The sequence below is a fragment of the Eurytemora carolleeae genome, unplaced genomic scaffold (genome assembly GCF_000591075.1).
Source record: "Eurytemora carolleeae unplaced genomic scaffold, Eaff_2.0 scaffold564, whole genome shotgun sequence".
Taxonomy (NCBI): Eukaryota; Metazoa; Arthropoda; class Copepoda; order Calanoida; family Temoridae; genus Eurytemora; species Eurytemora carolleeae.
In genome coordinates, this window is record NW_019396542.1 from 50,105 (window position 1) to 65,367 (window position 15,263).

Consider the following 15,263-nt stretch of genomic DNA (forward strand, 5'->3'; position numbering starts at 1 on the left):
AGGTAATGTGATTTTAAAAAAATAAAACTATTTTAAAAATAGTTTTCCAGAAAAATCATTCAGCAAATATTTGTTTGTATATATTACTTGAAACCATTATATTTTTATTCAGCAGAATGAAGTAAATAAATTTTAAAAACTTTACTTTTTTTAACGAGAAAAAACATTTACGTGCCTTTTTTTCCAGGGCATTATTTTTACAAATTACACTTTGTATTTGACATTTTTTACAATCCAATATTTGTATCTTCTAAGTTTTTATTTTCTGTACTCAAGATAAAGGAGAGGCTCTGTGTAATGTGTAAAAAAGGGTGTCTCTAAAAACCTAGAGTAAATCCCAAAGCATTAATTCTGATATTATAATAAAAGAAAACAGAGTATATTTATAACGCATCAATGCTGGGAACTTTAGAATGGGATATATCCTTAATCCCGATCGGTTGATTAATCTGGAGATTAATAACAAGAGGAGAACAAGCATTATTTAATCTGGAGATTAAAAAAAAAACCGATTCTGAAAACGTATCCACCTCCAAAGTAGGAGTTTTGAACGTCGAATTTGCGCTCAAACTGAGGATTTACAGATTTTTAAAAAGTGTAATATGTCTCAAATGAATCCGAAAGCAGTTTTCCACAACACTGCATACTCAGTTCAACAACCTTACATAGCCAGTCACTCCCTTTAAGCAACCTTTGGGGTCTTTTTCCACCTTCTTCCTCTATGCAATGATTATTATCTAAGATAGTTAAAATAACTCCAGCACTCTGTGGGCAAACAAGTACTTTATTGATAAACAAAATAATTAAAAAGTATTTCTGATTTGTTTCAGGAGAATTCACGAGTTAGAGGCTGCTATAGAGGATATAGAGGCTAAAAACAGGATTGGTGTATACTTTATCTTTATAGCATTGTATCACTGTACGACTGTATCATTATATATTTGTATCATTAAATCACTGTATCCTTGTAGTAGTTTATCTGTATTATTGTACTAATGTAGCTTTGTATCTCTATATTACTTTATCCCTGTATTACTCTATCCATAAATCCATGTATCACTGTATCGCTGTATCCTGTATTATTTTAACAATGCATCTCTGTATCAATCTATAACTTTTCCATGTATCTATATATATATGTATATTGTTAACATTTGACCTTGCTAGAAAAATATAACATTTTTTGCATAAATTGTACAATATATTTCTATATATAATCCTTAGTACTGCAAATGCACTGTAAATAGACAGCAAATATCTATCCGTGTGTAGTATTAACAAGCAAAAAAGGTATTATACTTAAAGACGAGTCAGACCAATAAAACAATTAGTGCATTAGGTTTGGTGTTATGCAGATGATTAAGAGATATGTTACACTATAAACATTTATCATTATAAACGATATAAAAACATGTTTCACCTGGTTGCCCTTGATCAATATGTTTTTGATGAGTAGGGAGGCGATCATGTACAAGTGAACACTCTAGTTAGACACAGACTGCACAGACTACACAGACTGCTTAATACACTCTACCTGGACAGGCTGAGCAGGCCTATAGTGTCCCGGCACGGCATGCTACGGTTCCATGTAATGTTTTTTGACTGACATCTGACGGCCATTTGTTGCATTCAGGGATTAAGTTTTACTACTTTTAAAGAAATACTTCAATTTTGAACTTAAAACATAACGTTTATGAACATTGTCTAATTTAAAGATTTTGCATTTCCTATTCAAAGGATCCCTGAATACAGATGTCTCCTGAGTGGTCGTGTACAGTCCTTGTACACAATAGAACATTCTGTGAAAAATATCGTATATTGAAGGTGTTAATCAAACTCTCTAACTCTCTTATCCCTGAGCCCGAAATTTAAAAGAGTATCGTTGGACAAAACTCCCGAGTTTCCTTTTTTGTGTCTTAACATTTGTGTAAATTTTGATTTAAGAGATTCGAAAAAAATTGAGAATATAAACAAATTAAAAAAAATAATATTTCATCACAAAAATATTGATATTCACAAAACTGCCTAGCCCCATTCGTGAAACCCTGGTTTCAAAACTGGTTTTCANTATATAGCATAAATATGTGAAGTACACCTGCAATATGGAAACAGTACAACAAAATGGCCGTTTTACACTTTTTTCTAGTAAATTCCTCTCTATACATTCTATTCTCTATGCTTTATTCTCATTATGGTTTTAAAAAACTCATTTTTTTCCACGGGCACCGCCGGGCTCTTCAGCTAGTTTTTAATAAAATAGATGGCACGAGATATCATTTTATATTATAGATAAGATTTCTTTATGGGTTCTTTTTAAAAAGTTCGTTCAATTCAAGGTTATAATGCAGGGAAAGTTATTTCAATGGTGTACGCATCTTTTGTACTGCAGTGTACTGTCTCTGGGCTGTAATGTAAACACAAGGTCGACGGGCGTCGAAGCCTAACATAGGATCCTTTTTTAAATCAATGAAATATTCTGGTCATAGGAAACTATTATGTTAATTATCAAAATTATCAAAATTAAACCTCCTCGGATACTAAACGAACACTGATGCACCTATTCTTGTTTACAAATTCCGCCCAGAGAGAACTGGTTTCAATGTATGTATGCAGAGTATACGCAACTGCAATTAACTTTCCTTGCATTATAACCTTGGTTCAATTGTGGTTTCTCAACTTAAGTGACTTGCATTAACAATGTACACTTCTGCTACAAAAATAAAAGGGATTTTTAGATTTCTTCTTCAGACACATTAAAAAAAGTTTTCAAAATTAAACAATTTTGAGGCTGGAAAAACAATGATACCTTCCACATTTTTGACTAGTTAAAGTTGTAAGAGTAATACAGTAAATTGGTACTCCCCTCATTCCATGGAGGGTCATTTGAAATTACGCTTACAGTCCCTTTAAGGAACGAGAATATATGAGCAAAGAAGTAGAGGAGAGGGAAGAAGAAAGAGAAGAATTTTTGGAGAAAATATCAAAACTTCAGCAGATTTCAAGGAAAACTGGAAAGAGCAGAAAAAGAATCAAAAGCGGAAACAATTGTGAAAGAGGTAAATTTTTATAAAATCTTTTTATAAAAATAAAAATAAAAATGTTGTTTGCGTTGACACACCACGTGCAAACTTAAGCATCCATGAGCATGCAGAAAAACATTAGCAGTCTATTTAAAATTCTGTGATAGTGCAAAGGGGTTTACAAGTATAGGGGGACACTAAGCGCACGTGCCCTCGCCTGGGGGGGGGGGCTTATTTATGAAATGATTGCATATGATGATGTGGAGAAAAATGAAAAATTTGATATTAATTACAGTTGCAAGTTTTGTCACCGTTTTAATATTTTTTACACAAAAATTCAGCAAGTAAAACCCTGAAAATTTGTATGGCACTGAAACAACCCTACCCTCTGGAGAAAAGAAAATTTTTGATGAATGGGGGGGGGCTGGACATGAAAAGGCATGTTTTTTATCCTTCACACCCAAAATTCAGCAAATAAAACCCAGGGGCGTACGAGAGCATTTGTGTAGGGGGGCATTTGTGCCCCCCCTTGGCAACATTGTGCCCCCCCTTTAAAATCCTTTTTTGAACAATATTGATACCTTTTTTAACTATGTAAACTATTTGATTTTATACACACTTTCATATAACAAGTGTTAATAAATTATTTATATAATTTTCTTTATCAGACACTTCCTCTTAATACTGTGGTGTAAGCTTCAGTGGGTGAAAAACAGTTTCTCAAAAAATATTTATATTTTCATAGAAAAGATACATATTGTATAATTATAAATAATGATATCAAATATATATTTACACAGAGGGCAAAAGTGATATTTTAGAGTATTTTTTTATGAAGGTGCTCCCCTCGGGGGAGACGGGGGGCCTGGTGGGGCCCGGTTCTAAGTCTATATTTATACATAATCTAAAGAGTCTATTCAAGGATATGTTTTAAGAAAAGCAACTTTCTCTTTACATTTAACTTATTATGACGCAAAACTTGAGTTGGAAAAATGCGTCAAAGATGTCTGTCTCGCCATTTTGGGAAAATATTGCGTAATTTCTCTGGCAAAACACCAAATTCATTTTGTCTTTGTATTGTTATTTTTTATTTTATAATTATGCATGTTTTCCAATATAAAAATATACAAATATGCAAATATAAAAACGTTGGATTTTTATCAAATATATATCTCTGCTTATCAATTTATTTCCCCAAGATTGCTTATTTTTTGACACATCTATCTATCTATCTATCTATCTATCTATCTATCTATCTTTCTATCTATCTATCTATCTATCTATTTATCTATCTATCTATCTATCTATCTATCTATCTATCTATCTATCTATCTATCTATCTATCTATCTATCTATCTATCTATCTATCTATCTATCTATCCATCTATCCATCTATCTATCTATGATCCAAGTCCGAGGGTAGTCTTAGCCCACCCACGGGATCTTTACTGTGTTTAGCAATTAGGAAAAATATTCAAATTCAAGCATCTGACTTCTTTAAACGAAAATAAACAAAAAATATGAAATCTTAATTTTCAAAGCTTTTTTCCTTCTTGTTTTTAAATATTTGAAAAATGGCGATAACTTTTAAACCATTAGAGATAATTTAAGTTGTTAAAGTAAATGTGCTTTCAAATTAAGTTAGGAGTAATGGGTAATGATAAATTTTCATCATGGGGTTTATGTAGCGTCCAAATTAGCGCTATTTTGACCCAAAAACCAAAAAATATTAAACCCAAACATTTAAAACGTGCTAACCCAACCTTTTCAAGAAAAAAAACTTCCCATGCAGTATGCACTGTGACCCATCTCATTAAATAGCAATAATTTACAAGATGGGAATAGCTGATCACGCATTTTCTTGATATATGTCAATATTTATATTGCATAAAAGCTGACATATATCAATCTTGGGATAAAATAGTCCTCCAATCAACTCTATTAACTTGTTATAAAAATAATGTAAAAAGTAAAAAAAGGAATATTTATTAATTATAAATAATACTTAAGGAACTGTAGACGTAATTTTCATTGATAAAGTGGCATGTCTGATGAACAACGGTATCCTTATAAAAGCTTCATTTAATCAAGAATAAATTTATCATCCATTTTGTTCTCCTTGAAAATTGATTATTTTTAATTTTATTTTTTTGAACTTTCAGATTAATAATGATTTTAGAGATGAGTTTTGTGTTTTATATTTATCTTCTGTTTCTTATTTTCTTTCTGTCCTGAGGTAAATGTGAGAAAAAAGTGTTATTTTAAGAGTGAGGGAGTGATTAAATAAGTGATTCAGTGAGGGAGTAAGTGGACAGGTGAGTGAGTGAGTTAGTAAGCGTGTGTGGTTGAATGAGAGGGTGAATGAGTGAATGTCTATGTAATGTGAGTGAGTGATTTTGAGAGTGATTGTGTTAGAGAGTAGCTAAGCAAGTAAGTGAGTGAGTGTGTTAGTGAGCATGTGAGTGAGTAAATAAGCGAGTGAGTGAGTAAATCAGAGAGTGAGTGAGTGAGTAAGTAAGCGAGGGAGTGAGTGTGTATATGAGTGAATGTGTGTGTAAGAGAGATGTCTGTATGTGCCGGTCACTCTGTGACCTCTAAGTACAGGTATACGTGTACACAGCATTCAGTCAGCAACAAACATATACACGTGATACACACACCTGTCCTATCCTGTCCATCCTGTCCTATCCTGTCCTATCCTGTCCTATCCTGTCCTATCCTGTCCTATCCTGTCCTATCCTGTCCATCCTGTCCTATCCTGTCCTATCCTGTCCTATCCTGTCCTATCCTGTCCTATCCTGCCCTATCCTGTCTTATCCTCTTCTATTCTCCGAAAGAATGCATTTATAAGAAATTCAATGCAATTAAACCCTTTAAAAATTATTTCTATGAAAATGCAGAAACAATATTATCTATTGTAAGAAAATAAAGACAAAAATTAAATTACTCTTACCTTAAAGTTTAAAGTCGGGTTGCTTATTTATCTCTTCTGTTTTGTGAGAACACTCAGTTATTCTAAAAATTTGAGAATTAGCTTGTTAACCTAGATATATAGTTCTAAAGAATTTAGACCAAGTTCATGGAAGGGCTTTAAAAACCCTGAAAAATTCCAGCAAAGAAATAAATTATAAACGAATTGGTATCCTTGTGTTATAAAGAAATAAATTATAAACGAATTGGTATCCTTGTGTTATGAAGAAATAAATTATAAACGAATTGGTATCCTTGTGTTATAAAGAAATGAATTATTAACGAATTGGTATCCTTGTGTTATAAATTGTATACAGTGGTACCCATAAAACTGTGAAATAGAAAGACAACTTTTGAACGTTATGATTTTAAAATGTCCAATGAATGTAAAACTCAGTTTATATTACTCATTTCATATAGTAATTTTATGATCAAACTAGCGGTAAAACTATCACCAAATACAAATAAGATTGCTTCAATATCGTATTAAAAAATATCTATTTCACAAAGGAATCTACTCAATTGAACACGTATTTTTTACAATATTATTCAGTGATAACCAGAAAACTCAGGAGAATGAAGTCGCCTTTTAGACTAAAGTTATGACTTTGAATAGTCCAATGAACACAAGAGGCACAGTAAATATGCAGTGTTAACAGACCCATTTCAATTAATAAGTGATTTAATAACTTACTAGTAAAGCTATTTGCTTTATAACAACAGCAAATGTAATTCTTCTGCTTTAATGTCGTCCTCCTATTCTACAGCTTTCTGGTTATCACAGTATAATGTTAAACCAAATATTATTTAGATTGCTTCTCCTGAAGATTTAACTGAAAATGGTTCTGATGGCCCCCAGGATAAAAATAGAAGCCTAGAGGAAGTTTTAAGTAAACTTTATAAACAGGTATCATTCATATGAAGTAGTAATCTCTGTTTGTATGTCCAATTATAACTAAGGAATCCCTTAACCGATTTGCCTCAAATTTTGATTGGGGAACTCGGGAGAACCACTGGAATTTTCTTAGCCTTTTTTTAAAACCCTATTCCTACTGGGGGGGGGGGTTTACATAACTCAAAAAGTATTGGTCTGAGGCTGTTGAAATTTTCTGACTTTTCTTACATACCCAAAGCTCTCCCTTTAGGCCTAAAACCGGGCTTTAATACTAACTGCCTGAGTCCTCAGGCACACTGCCTGAATGACTGCTTTTGCCTGTAACAAACTAAATCTTTGTTTTGACCCACTTTCACTTGTCAGATTTTGATAAAATTTAGCTTTTTGGAAAGCCTATGACATAAGAAAACGGATTGCACAAGTTTTGCGAAAAAATAGTGCAAATTTTTTGCAAACAACCTGTCAAAGGAAATTTGCACATTTTTAGTTTTTCTTGATTAAAAATCAGGTTATTTAAAATTTTGCAAACATTTTTGCATATTTGAAATGGCATGGTCAAGGGCTTTTCAAAAATGTATAATTTTTCATTTTTTGGACAAATTGTTTTTTTGCAAACATTTTTACTATATAACTGGATTTTGCGATAAAAAATTCAATTTTTGCAAATTTGCAATTTTTTTTTGCAGATTATAAAAGTAGAGCACAAGAGCTTTCTAATGATATATCATTTGTCATATTTGGACATAAAACATGGGATTTAGAGGGGGGGGTCAAATTGCCCCCCCCCCAGCATATCCTGGTTTTCAAGTACCCCAGCAGGGATAGGGTTAAAATTTGATTTTTAAAGATAAAGTTTAGCTTCCAAAGCTGGGGTTATACATAAGCTATGATTGTAAAATAATTTATAAAGTAGATATTTTTCCTAAATCCAAGTTAATCCTAGAACTTTTAAACCGACTGATTTCAGGGATTACCTACGTAAATACAAGTGACCCTGAAAGCAGGGCAAATGGTACCCTCTCAAAATTTCGAATCAGCAAAATATTCTTTTTGACAATTTTTTACTGTGGTTTCTGAAAAATAGTAATTTGCGTGGTTTTGCAGCCGCGACAAAGAAAGTAAATTGGCATAATTTAAAACTTTAGAAGATTGAAACCAATCTCTTCCTTATGGTTGCTCGGATAAAGATTAAAAGCAATCTCTTCCTTATGGTTGCTTGGATAAAGATTAAAAGCAATCTCTTCCTTATGGTTGCTCGGATAAAGATTAAAACCAATCTCTTCCTTATGGTTTCTCGGATAAAGATTAAAACCAATCTCTCCCTTATGGTTGCTCGGATAAAGATTAAAACCAATCTCTTCCTTATGGTTGTTCGGATAAAGATTAAAACCAATCTCTTCCTTATGGTTGCTCGGATAAAGATTAAAAGCTAGTTCACTGTGTCATAAAGTTTAGTTGCTAAGCGCGTTAAAACAGATTAAAAAGTTTAGATCTTCGGGAATGTGTTTCAGTCTGTTAGATAGATTATATTTGTGAAGAATTTGTGATAAATTGTTAAAATGATCATATTTAAAAATAAATTAAAATTGAAACAGTTTTTAAAATTTAACTTATTTAATTTGTGGAGACAGAGACTCCAAAACGAAGATTTAAAAGTTTAACTTATTACCTAACATATCGTTGACTTTGACAAGCTAATGTTCTAAAAAAAAGTTATTGATTTTTTAAATACAATGTTTAAATTTTTTTTCTCGCTTTTAAATTTTTTGAAAGAAATCTCAAGTTTTTTTTTCATCTTCTGTTGGAGAAGCATTTTAAAAATTTAAAATCTAAAATCTAAAATATAAAACTTCAGATGAAACAATCATATAGATCTAAAAAATAAAAAAAAAAATAAAAATATTTTATCTTTTAATATCAAATTCTATCAGAGTTTTAATAATCAAAAGCCTTTAATTTAAAAATCCAAAAATTTATACCAATGTAATTTTTATAAGAAACTATTGAAACTCACATCTAACTATCCTAAAAATAAAAAAGTTCTCTATCTTTCAGCTCGCATATTTATGTGAGTTCTTGTAAAATATCAAATACGTAAAATGCAACACATCACAGAACACATGACTGTAGCAGTAAAAAAAGTTGTTGTCTGAAATAAGGCCCATAAAAGAATAGTATAGTAGACTGACGACTATTGGAATTAAGTTATGTTTTTCAATCGTCCAATAAACATGAAACACAGCAAGTTTAGATATTTTTCAAGCTTCTGATAAACTATTTGCTTTAGTACAACAATAAATGTACATAGTATTGCTAAACTTTCGTCTTGTTCATTCGTAGATTTTTTGGGCCTGCTGTACAATGTACATACAAAATTTGATCATCTTGATAATAAAAGCTCTTCGCGCGCTCATGTATCTATGTTAGCTAAAGCTGGTAAAACGACTGGACCAAATTGGCAAAAAAAATTTTAGGAAACCTTTGGGGGACTTTAAAAAATGTCTTTTAAAGTCAATTTTCTCCAAGGGTAACGTATTTACTAAAACAAGTGTTGGATAATTTCTCGTGATGTTTTAAACCAATGCAAAATACAAGTTTTGAAACTGATAATTATATTTAAGATTTGGATTATATTTAAATTGTTAATCTAATGATTTGGATTCTCTTGCTGACCAAATAAGACACAGATATCAAAACCAGCCCCTCTCTGATTGCAACAAAATGCAGATAAAAGATATTTCCTAATATTAATATTTCTTGTTTCTAGACAATTCCTAATATTTTATATTTCTTGTTTCAAGATACTTTCAAATATTCATATTTCTTGCTTCTATAAACAATTTAAATATTCATATTTCTTATCTCAAGATACTTCCTAATATTCATATTTCTTGTTTTTAGCTACTTCCTAGTATTTATATTTTTTGTTTCAAGATACTTCCTAATATTTATATTTCTTGTTTCAAGATACTTCTTAATATTCATATTTTTTGTTTTTCAAGATACTTTCAAATATTCATATTTCTTGCTTCTATAAACAATTTAAATATTCATATACTTCCTAATATTCATATTTCTTGTTTTAAGCTACTTCCTAGTATTTATATTTCTTGTTTCAAGATACTTCCTAATAGAAATATTTCTTGTTTCAAGATGCTTCCAAATATTTATATTTTTTGTTTCGAGATACTTCCTAATATTTATATTTCTTGTTTCTAGATACTTCCTAATATTTATATTTCTTGTCTCAAGATACTTCCTAATATTTATATTTCTTGTTTCAAGATGCTTCCTAATATTTATATTTCTTGTTTCAAGATACTTCCTGATATTTATATTTCTTGTTTCTAGATACTTCCTAATATTTATATTTTTTGTTTTAAGATACTCCTAATATTTTTACTTCTTGTTTCAAGATACTTCCTAATATTTATATTTTTTGTTTTAAGATACTCCTAATATTTTTACTTCTTGTTTCAAGATACTTCCTAATATTTATATTTCTTGTTTCTAGATACTTCATAATATTTATATTTCTTGTTTCAAGATACTTCCTAACATTAATATGTCTTGCCTCTAGATACTTCCTAATATTCATATTTTTTGTTCTAAGATAATTCCTGATATTTATAATTCTTATTTCTTGAATCTTCCTGATAATTATATTTCTAATTTCCAAATAATTCCTAATATTTATATTTCTTTATCCTAGATACTTCTAATATTTATATTTCTAATCTGTAGATCGGTGAGTTTGATGAACTAAAGACAGGATTCAAGAATACTCTACTTGAAAAGGAAATTGAAATCAGGTAAAAGATGTATGTATATTGTATACTGGGCGTCCCAAAAGATCTATGTATATTGTATACAGGGTGTCCCAAAAGATGTATGTATATTGTGTACAGGGTGTCCCAAAAAAGGAAATAAGGGTCTACAGACTTGTTTAAAATCTGATTGTTAGTTGCTACGTATTCAATAAGTCCATTTTTAGGCTAAGGTGATTTTAAGTGACCCTCCATATTCAATTCACAATTATGATTAGAGTATTAAATACGAAATTTTGAAAATGTGATTTTCTTGCTGGATTTAAAACCTTTTTTTTTGAGGGTTCACCCCATATATAAATATACAGAAAAATAGATAAACAGATAAATAGATAAACAGATAAGCAGATGAATATATGTACAGATAAACAGACAAACATTTAAATAGATAAACAAATAAACAGATATACAGATAAAAAGATATACAGAAAAATTGATAAGTAGATAGACAGATAAACAGATAAATAGATAAACAGACAAACATTCAAACAGATAAATATATAAACAGATAAAAAGATAACTAAATATACAGATAAACAAACAGACATCTAAACAGATAAACAAATAAACAGAAAAACAGATAAATTGATAAAGAAATAAACAGATAATCTAATAAACATGAAAACAGATAAACAGACAGAAAAGTGTATGAAGTGATGAGATAAGAACAGTAAAAATAAAATAAAAAACAACAAAGATAAGACAAACAAGAACAAAAATATTTATTTATTTTGATTACAGAGATTTAAACGTTGATCTGGAGAAACTACAAGCCCAGCTAGACGAGGCCGAACAGAGCAGAGCACATCTACACCAGGCCGAACAGAGCAGAGAACTTTATATTCAAAGCTTAGACTTCAATCAACGGACAGCATCTAAGATTAGTGAATGCTCGGGGAATGAAGGAAATATTCTTTTTGAACTTCTTAACGAGAGAATAAAGGAGGTAGAAATAGAAAATGAGAGATTGAAAGCCAGCGCCATCTTTCATGATCAGCTGATTTTACAGATAAAAGAGATAAACAGCAAAATAAAAGATCAAGAACTTGAGAAAAATAAAACTGAGCACAGCGATGTATGCATCTTTGAACCTGGATCCTTTGAACCTGAAACCATGCCTGAGTTTCTACAGTTGCAAGAACTAGAGGAGTTAAATCAGAATGTAACAAAACTGCTCAAATCCAGAGAACTTGAGAAGATGTCATCTATTAAAAGGAAAAGTGTTGATATCTCAAATCAGATCCCAGAAGGGAATAAAGATATAAAGGAAGAACAAGGATCAACAATTGTTTTAAGTAGAAAAGCAGAGGGGCGGAGCTCCCTAGCTGAAATAGAACTGCAAGAGAAAAGAATTTTACAAGCTCAGAAAGAAAATGAAGAAGCTGAGCGTGAAACAGAATACAAAATGGCTCTAGGCTGGCAGATGCAAGAGGACGAAGGAAGCTCTACATTAGGAAGACGATCTGAAAGTGTAGAGCAGCTTAGTAGACTGGTGAAACGTGAACTAGAAATTTCCGATCACCTAGACCGAGCTATTCTATCCTATCAGGACCAGGAAGGGTATGGAGTGGAGGGGAAGGAAGGGTATGGGATGGGGGAGGTTGAGGGGAGAGATGAGCTTGAACATCGTCTAGAGATGATTTCCCAGCAGATTGTAGAAAAACTTCTTAGAAAAATTGGAAATACAGGATTCCTCAACTCCAACTCACTTGAAACTTTTAAAAAGGAACCTTTGATGCTGACAACAGAAGCTTTGTTTAACCCCAAAGAAGAAGAGTTTACCATTAAAGATGAATTGAACCATAAATCAGAAGATAATCTTAATGTCGGAAAAAAGACAGAAAGGAAGAAAGCAAATGAAGAAAGAGAAGTAGAAAGAATAAACTTTCAACTAGAAAAGAGTAGATATGATTTCAAGCAGATGCAATCAGCAGTTCATAAGGAAAGACAGCAATGTTTGAGTTTAATGGAAAGACTGGAAGTAGAGAAAGCAGATAAACTTGAACTAGAACTTCAGCTAGATAAACTGCAGGATGAAATGAGAGAGTTGGAATCACAGCTAATTAGACACAGAGATGAGATAGAAGAGTTGACCGCACTTTACCATTCAGAGAAGGAACAGAATAGAACACTAGAGGAAGTTCTAGGATTTGAGAAACAAAACTTGATAAAACTCAATGCATCATTAGACAAGGAAAGACAAAGATCCCGTGAGGTCTCTATCAGAGATACTGACACCATTCTCGAGCTTAGAACAGCTCTGGAAGTTGAGAAAGAAAAGGGAAGCCGACTAACCCTGTATTCCCCCCAGCTGGGAATTAAATCCCTTTATGGAAGCAGTAGACACTCCCTTCCAGGGTTCAGATCTCCTGGTGGGTTACCAGAAATATCTGTGGATAACCTACTTCTAGACACAGAGAAGGAAGATATTTTATCAGATTTAGAAGATGAAAGAGAACGCTGTGATAAACTCAAGGAATGTTTGGAAATTGAACGGGAACGTTATTCTCAATTGGAACAGTCGACTCAGATTGAGTTGAACGAGATTATGAATCAGGTTTCTGAATCTCAGGAAACTGCTCTCCAGTTTAAAAAGAAATATGAGGATACAGAATTGTACAATGCTGAGCTTGTACAACAAATTGAAACATCGCAAGAAACTATTCAAAACCTTTCTCAGGAATTGGAGAATATGGAACTTAAACTTCAGAAGAAGCAAAGTGGGGAAGTAAATGGAAACCAGAAATATGATGCATTTTATATGGAGGATCTTGAGGCAAAAGTTGAAGCGCATCGGGTTCGGGAGATGGAACTTGAAGAACAAATCAGTTTGTTACAGAAGGGTGACAGATCTGCCCGTAGTTCTCCTTCTTATCAGTTAATTAAGACTGGAAGCTTTGCAATGACAGCCAAACATCTACCACCTGACCCACAGGAACAGGCAGTTTACTTTTATCGTCTTCTTCTGCGGGCAGAAAGTTATAGAAAAGGACTGGTCTGGCAGAAGAGATACCTTTCACTTCTCCTTTCTTCATATCAGGAATCTGAAATGGTAGCTTTGGAACGGCTAGCTAGGATGTCAGGGGCTAGGAGGACACTTATAGCTGACACACAACACTCCAGACATGCTAGGCCATCATTCAAGGTTGTTGCAATGACAGTTATAGCTGTACAACGGATGAAGTTCCTTGTGAAGAGATGGAGAAAAACAAGACGATCTCCAACGATGGCGCCAAATTCAACCCAGAATGAGAGTTGGGTTTTAAAGTCTAAAGTTCCAGTGCGCCAAGAGACAATTAATAGATCCCCTCAACTGGACTTTTCAAAGAAAAAGTAGCATTTAGAATTCTTCTGAGATAAAAAGTAGCTAATGAGAATTCTATCGAGGATGATTTAAGTAGTGTCAGAAAATTGTCGAGAATGAAGAGTGTCAAAAAGTAGCATCAGAGTATTCTTTGGATGTTTCTGAAATAGCTCCTCAAAAGTAGTAACTGAGTCTTTGTTAGAGAAAGATAAAGTAGTATCTAAATAGCTTACTTAGAGTGTGAACTGCAATTTCAATATTTATCTGAGATTTAAATATTTTCTGATGAGGAAAAACGAACTTATTAACACATTCATGGGGGAAGTGGAAGTCGCTTAAAATCTCTGCCAATCTAGTTTGTGAACCAGTAGAGAAATTTATTCTCCAAAATGCATGAACATATTTGAGAAGTCGCAGTCTTTTGAAAGTCTTCCCGAGAGTCCAAAAAAATAACACCAGAGAATTCCTGTAGATGAAGAAGTAGCAAAAATCATGTAAAAAAAAACATTTGAAAAGCTCAAAATCAGAAGAAAGATTAACGGAAAATTCTATGATTTAGAATATTCGTTAAAGAAAGTAGTATCACATGAAAATTCTTGAAAGGGAGAAAGAAGCAGGAAAAAATAAAAAATATATTCCCCCCACAAAAAAGTAGAATTTACAAAAAACGACATTTTAAAAATCTCAACAGTTAAAGAAGAAGAAATTCTTGTATTAGGTAAATTAGAAATATTTCGGAAAATACTTTCTGTGAAAGCATATCTTTGTTTTTTACCTGCAGGGTTACCCACTAAGGATGAGACATCAGAGATAACTTTGTACAGAATTTATATTGTCTGTTTCCTTATATTTATGATTTCCTACAACTACATATTTAACTTGTTTCTTTATTTAATTAATAATATATTAAGCTATTAAATTACTATCAAAGGCTTAATTTAAACTTTTTAAAAGTTGTTATGTCATCTTCACAGTCTCATCCTTTGTGGGTAACCCTGTAATTTATAAATTCACAAAGAATAATTACGAATGTTGTTAAAAATCTCTAACCAATCATTTGAAGCAGAAATATGAACAGTAAATAATGCCTGTAAACATATGTTTAAAAAATTGTGACTCCCCTGAAATTATTTTAATATCTAACAGATAATGAAAACTAATAATAATATACTAACAAATCTTTTTAAGTAGAAAATCAATAAACAATACAAAGACTTCTTTCCTTTAAATCGTCAAATCTACAGATT

General features: G+C 31.8%; 1 protein-coding gene across 1 annotated transcript; it reads left to right on the forward strand.

The window, feature by feature from the left end:
* Positions 1–2,908: 2,908 nt before the first annotated feature.
* On the forward strand, positions 2,909–14,850 carry LOC111705163 (centrosome-associated protein CEP250). Its single transcript, XM_023477626.1, has 6 exons — positions 2,909–3,056; positions 3,859–3,898; positions 5,317–5,335; positions 6,802–6,897; positions 10,630–10,697; positions 11,454–14,850. Exons 1-6 carry the CDS (start codon positions 2,924–2,926, stop codon positions 14,047–14,049), a joined length of 2,952 nt encoding a protein of 983 aa, XP_023333394.1. The 5' UTR covers positions 2,909–2,923; the 3' UTR covers positions 14,050–14,850.
* Positions 14,851–15,263: the final 413 nt, after the last annotated feature.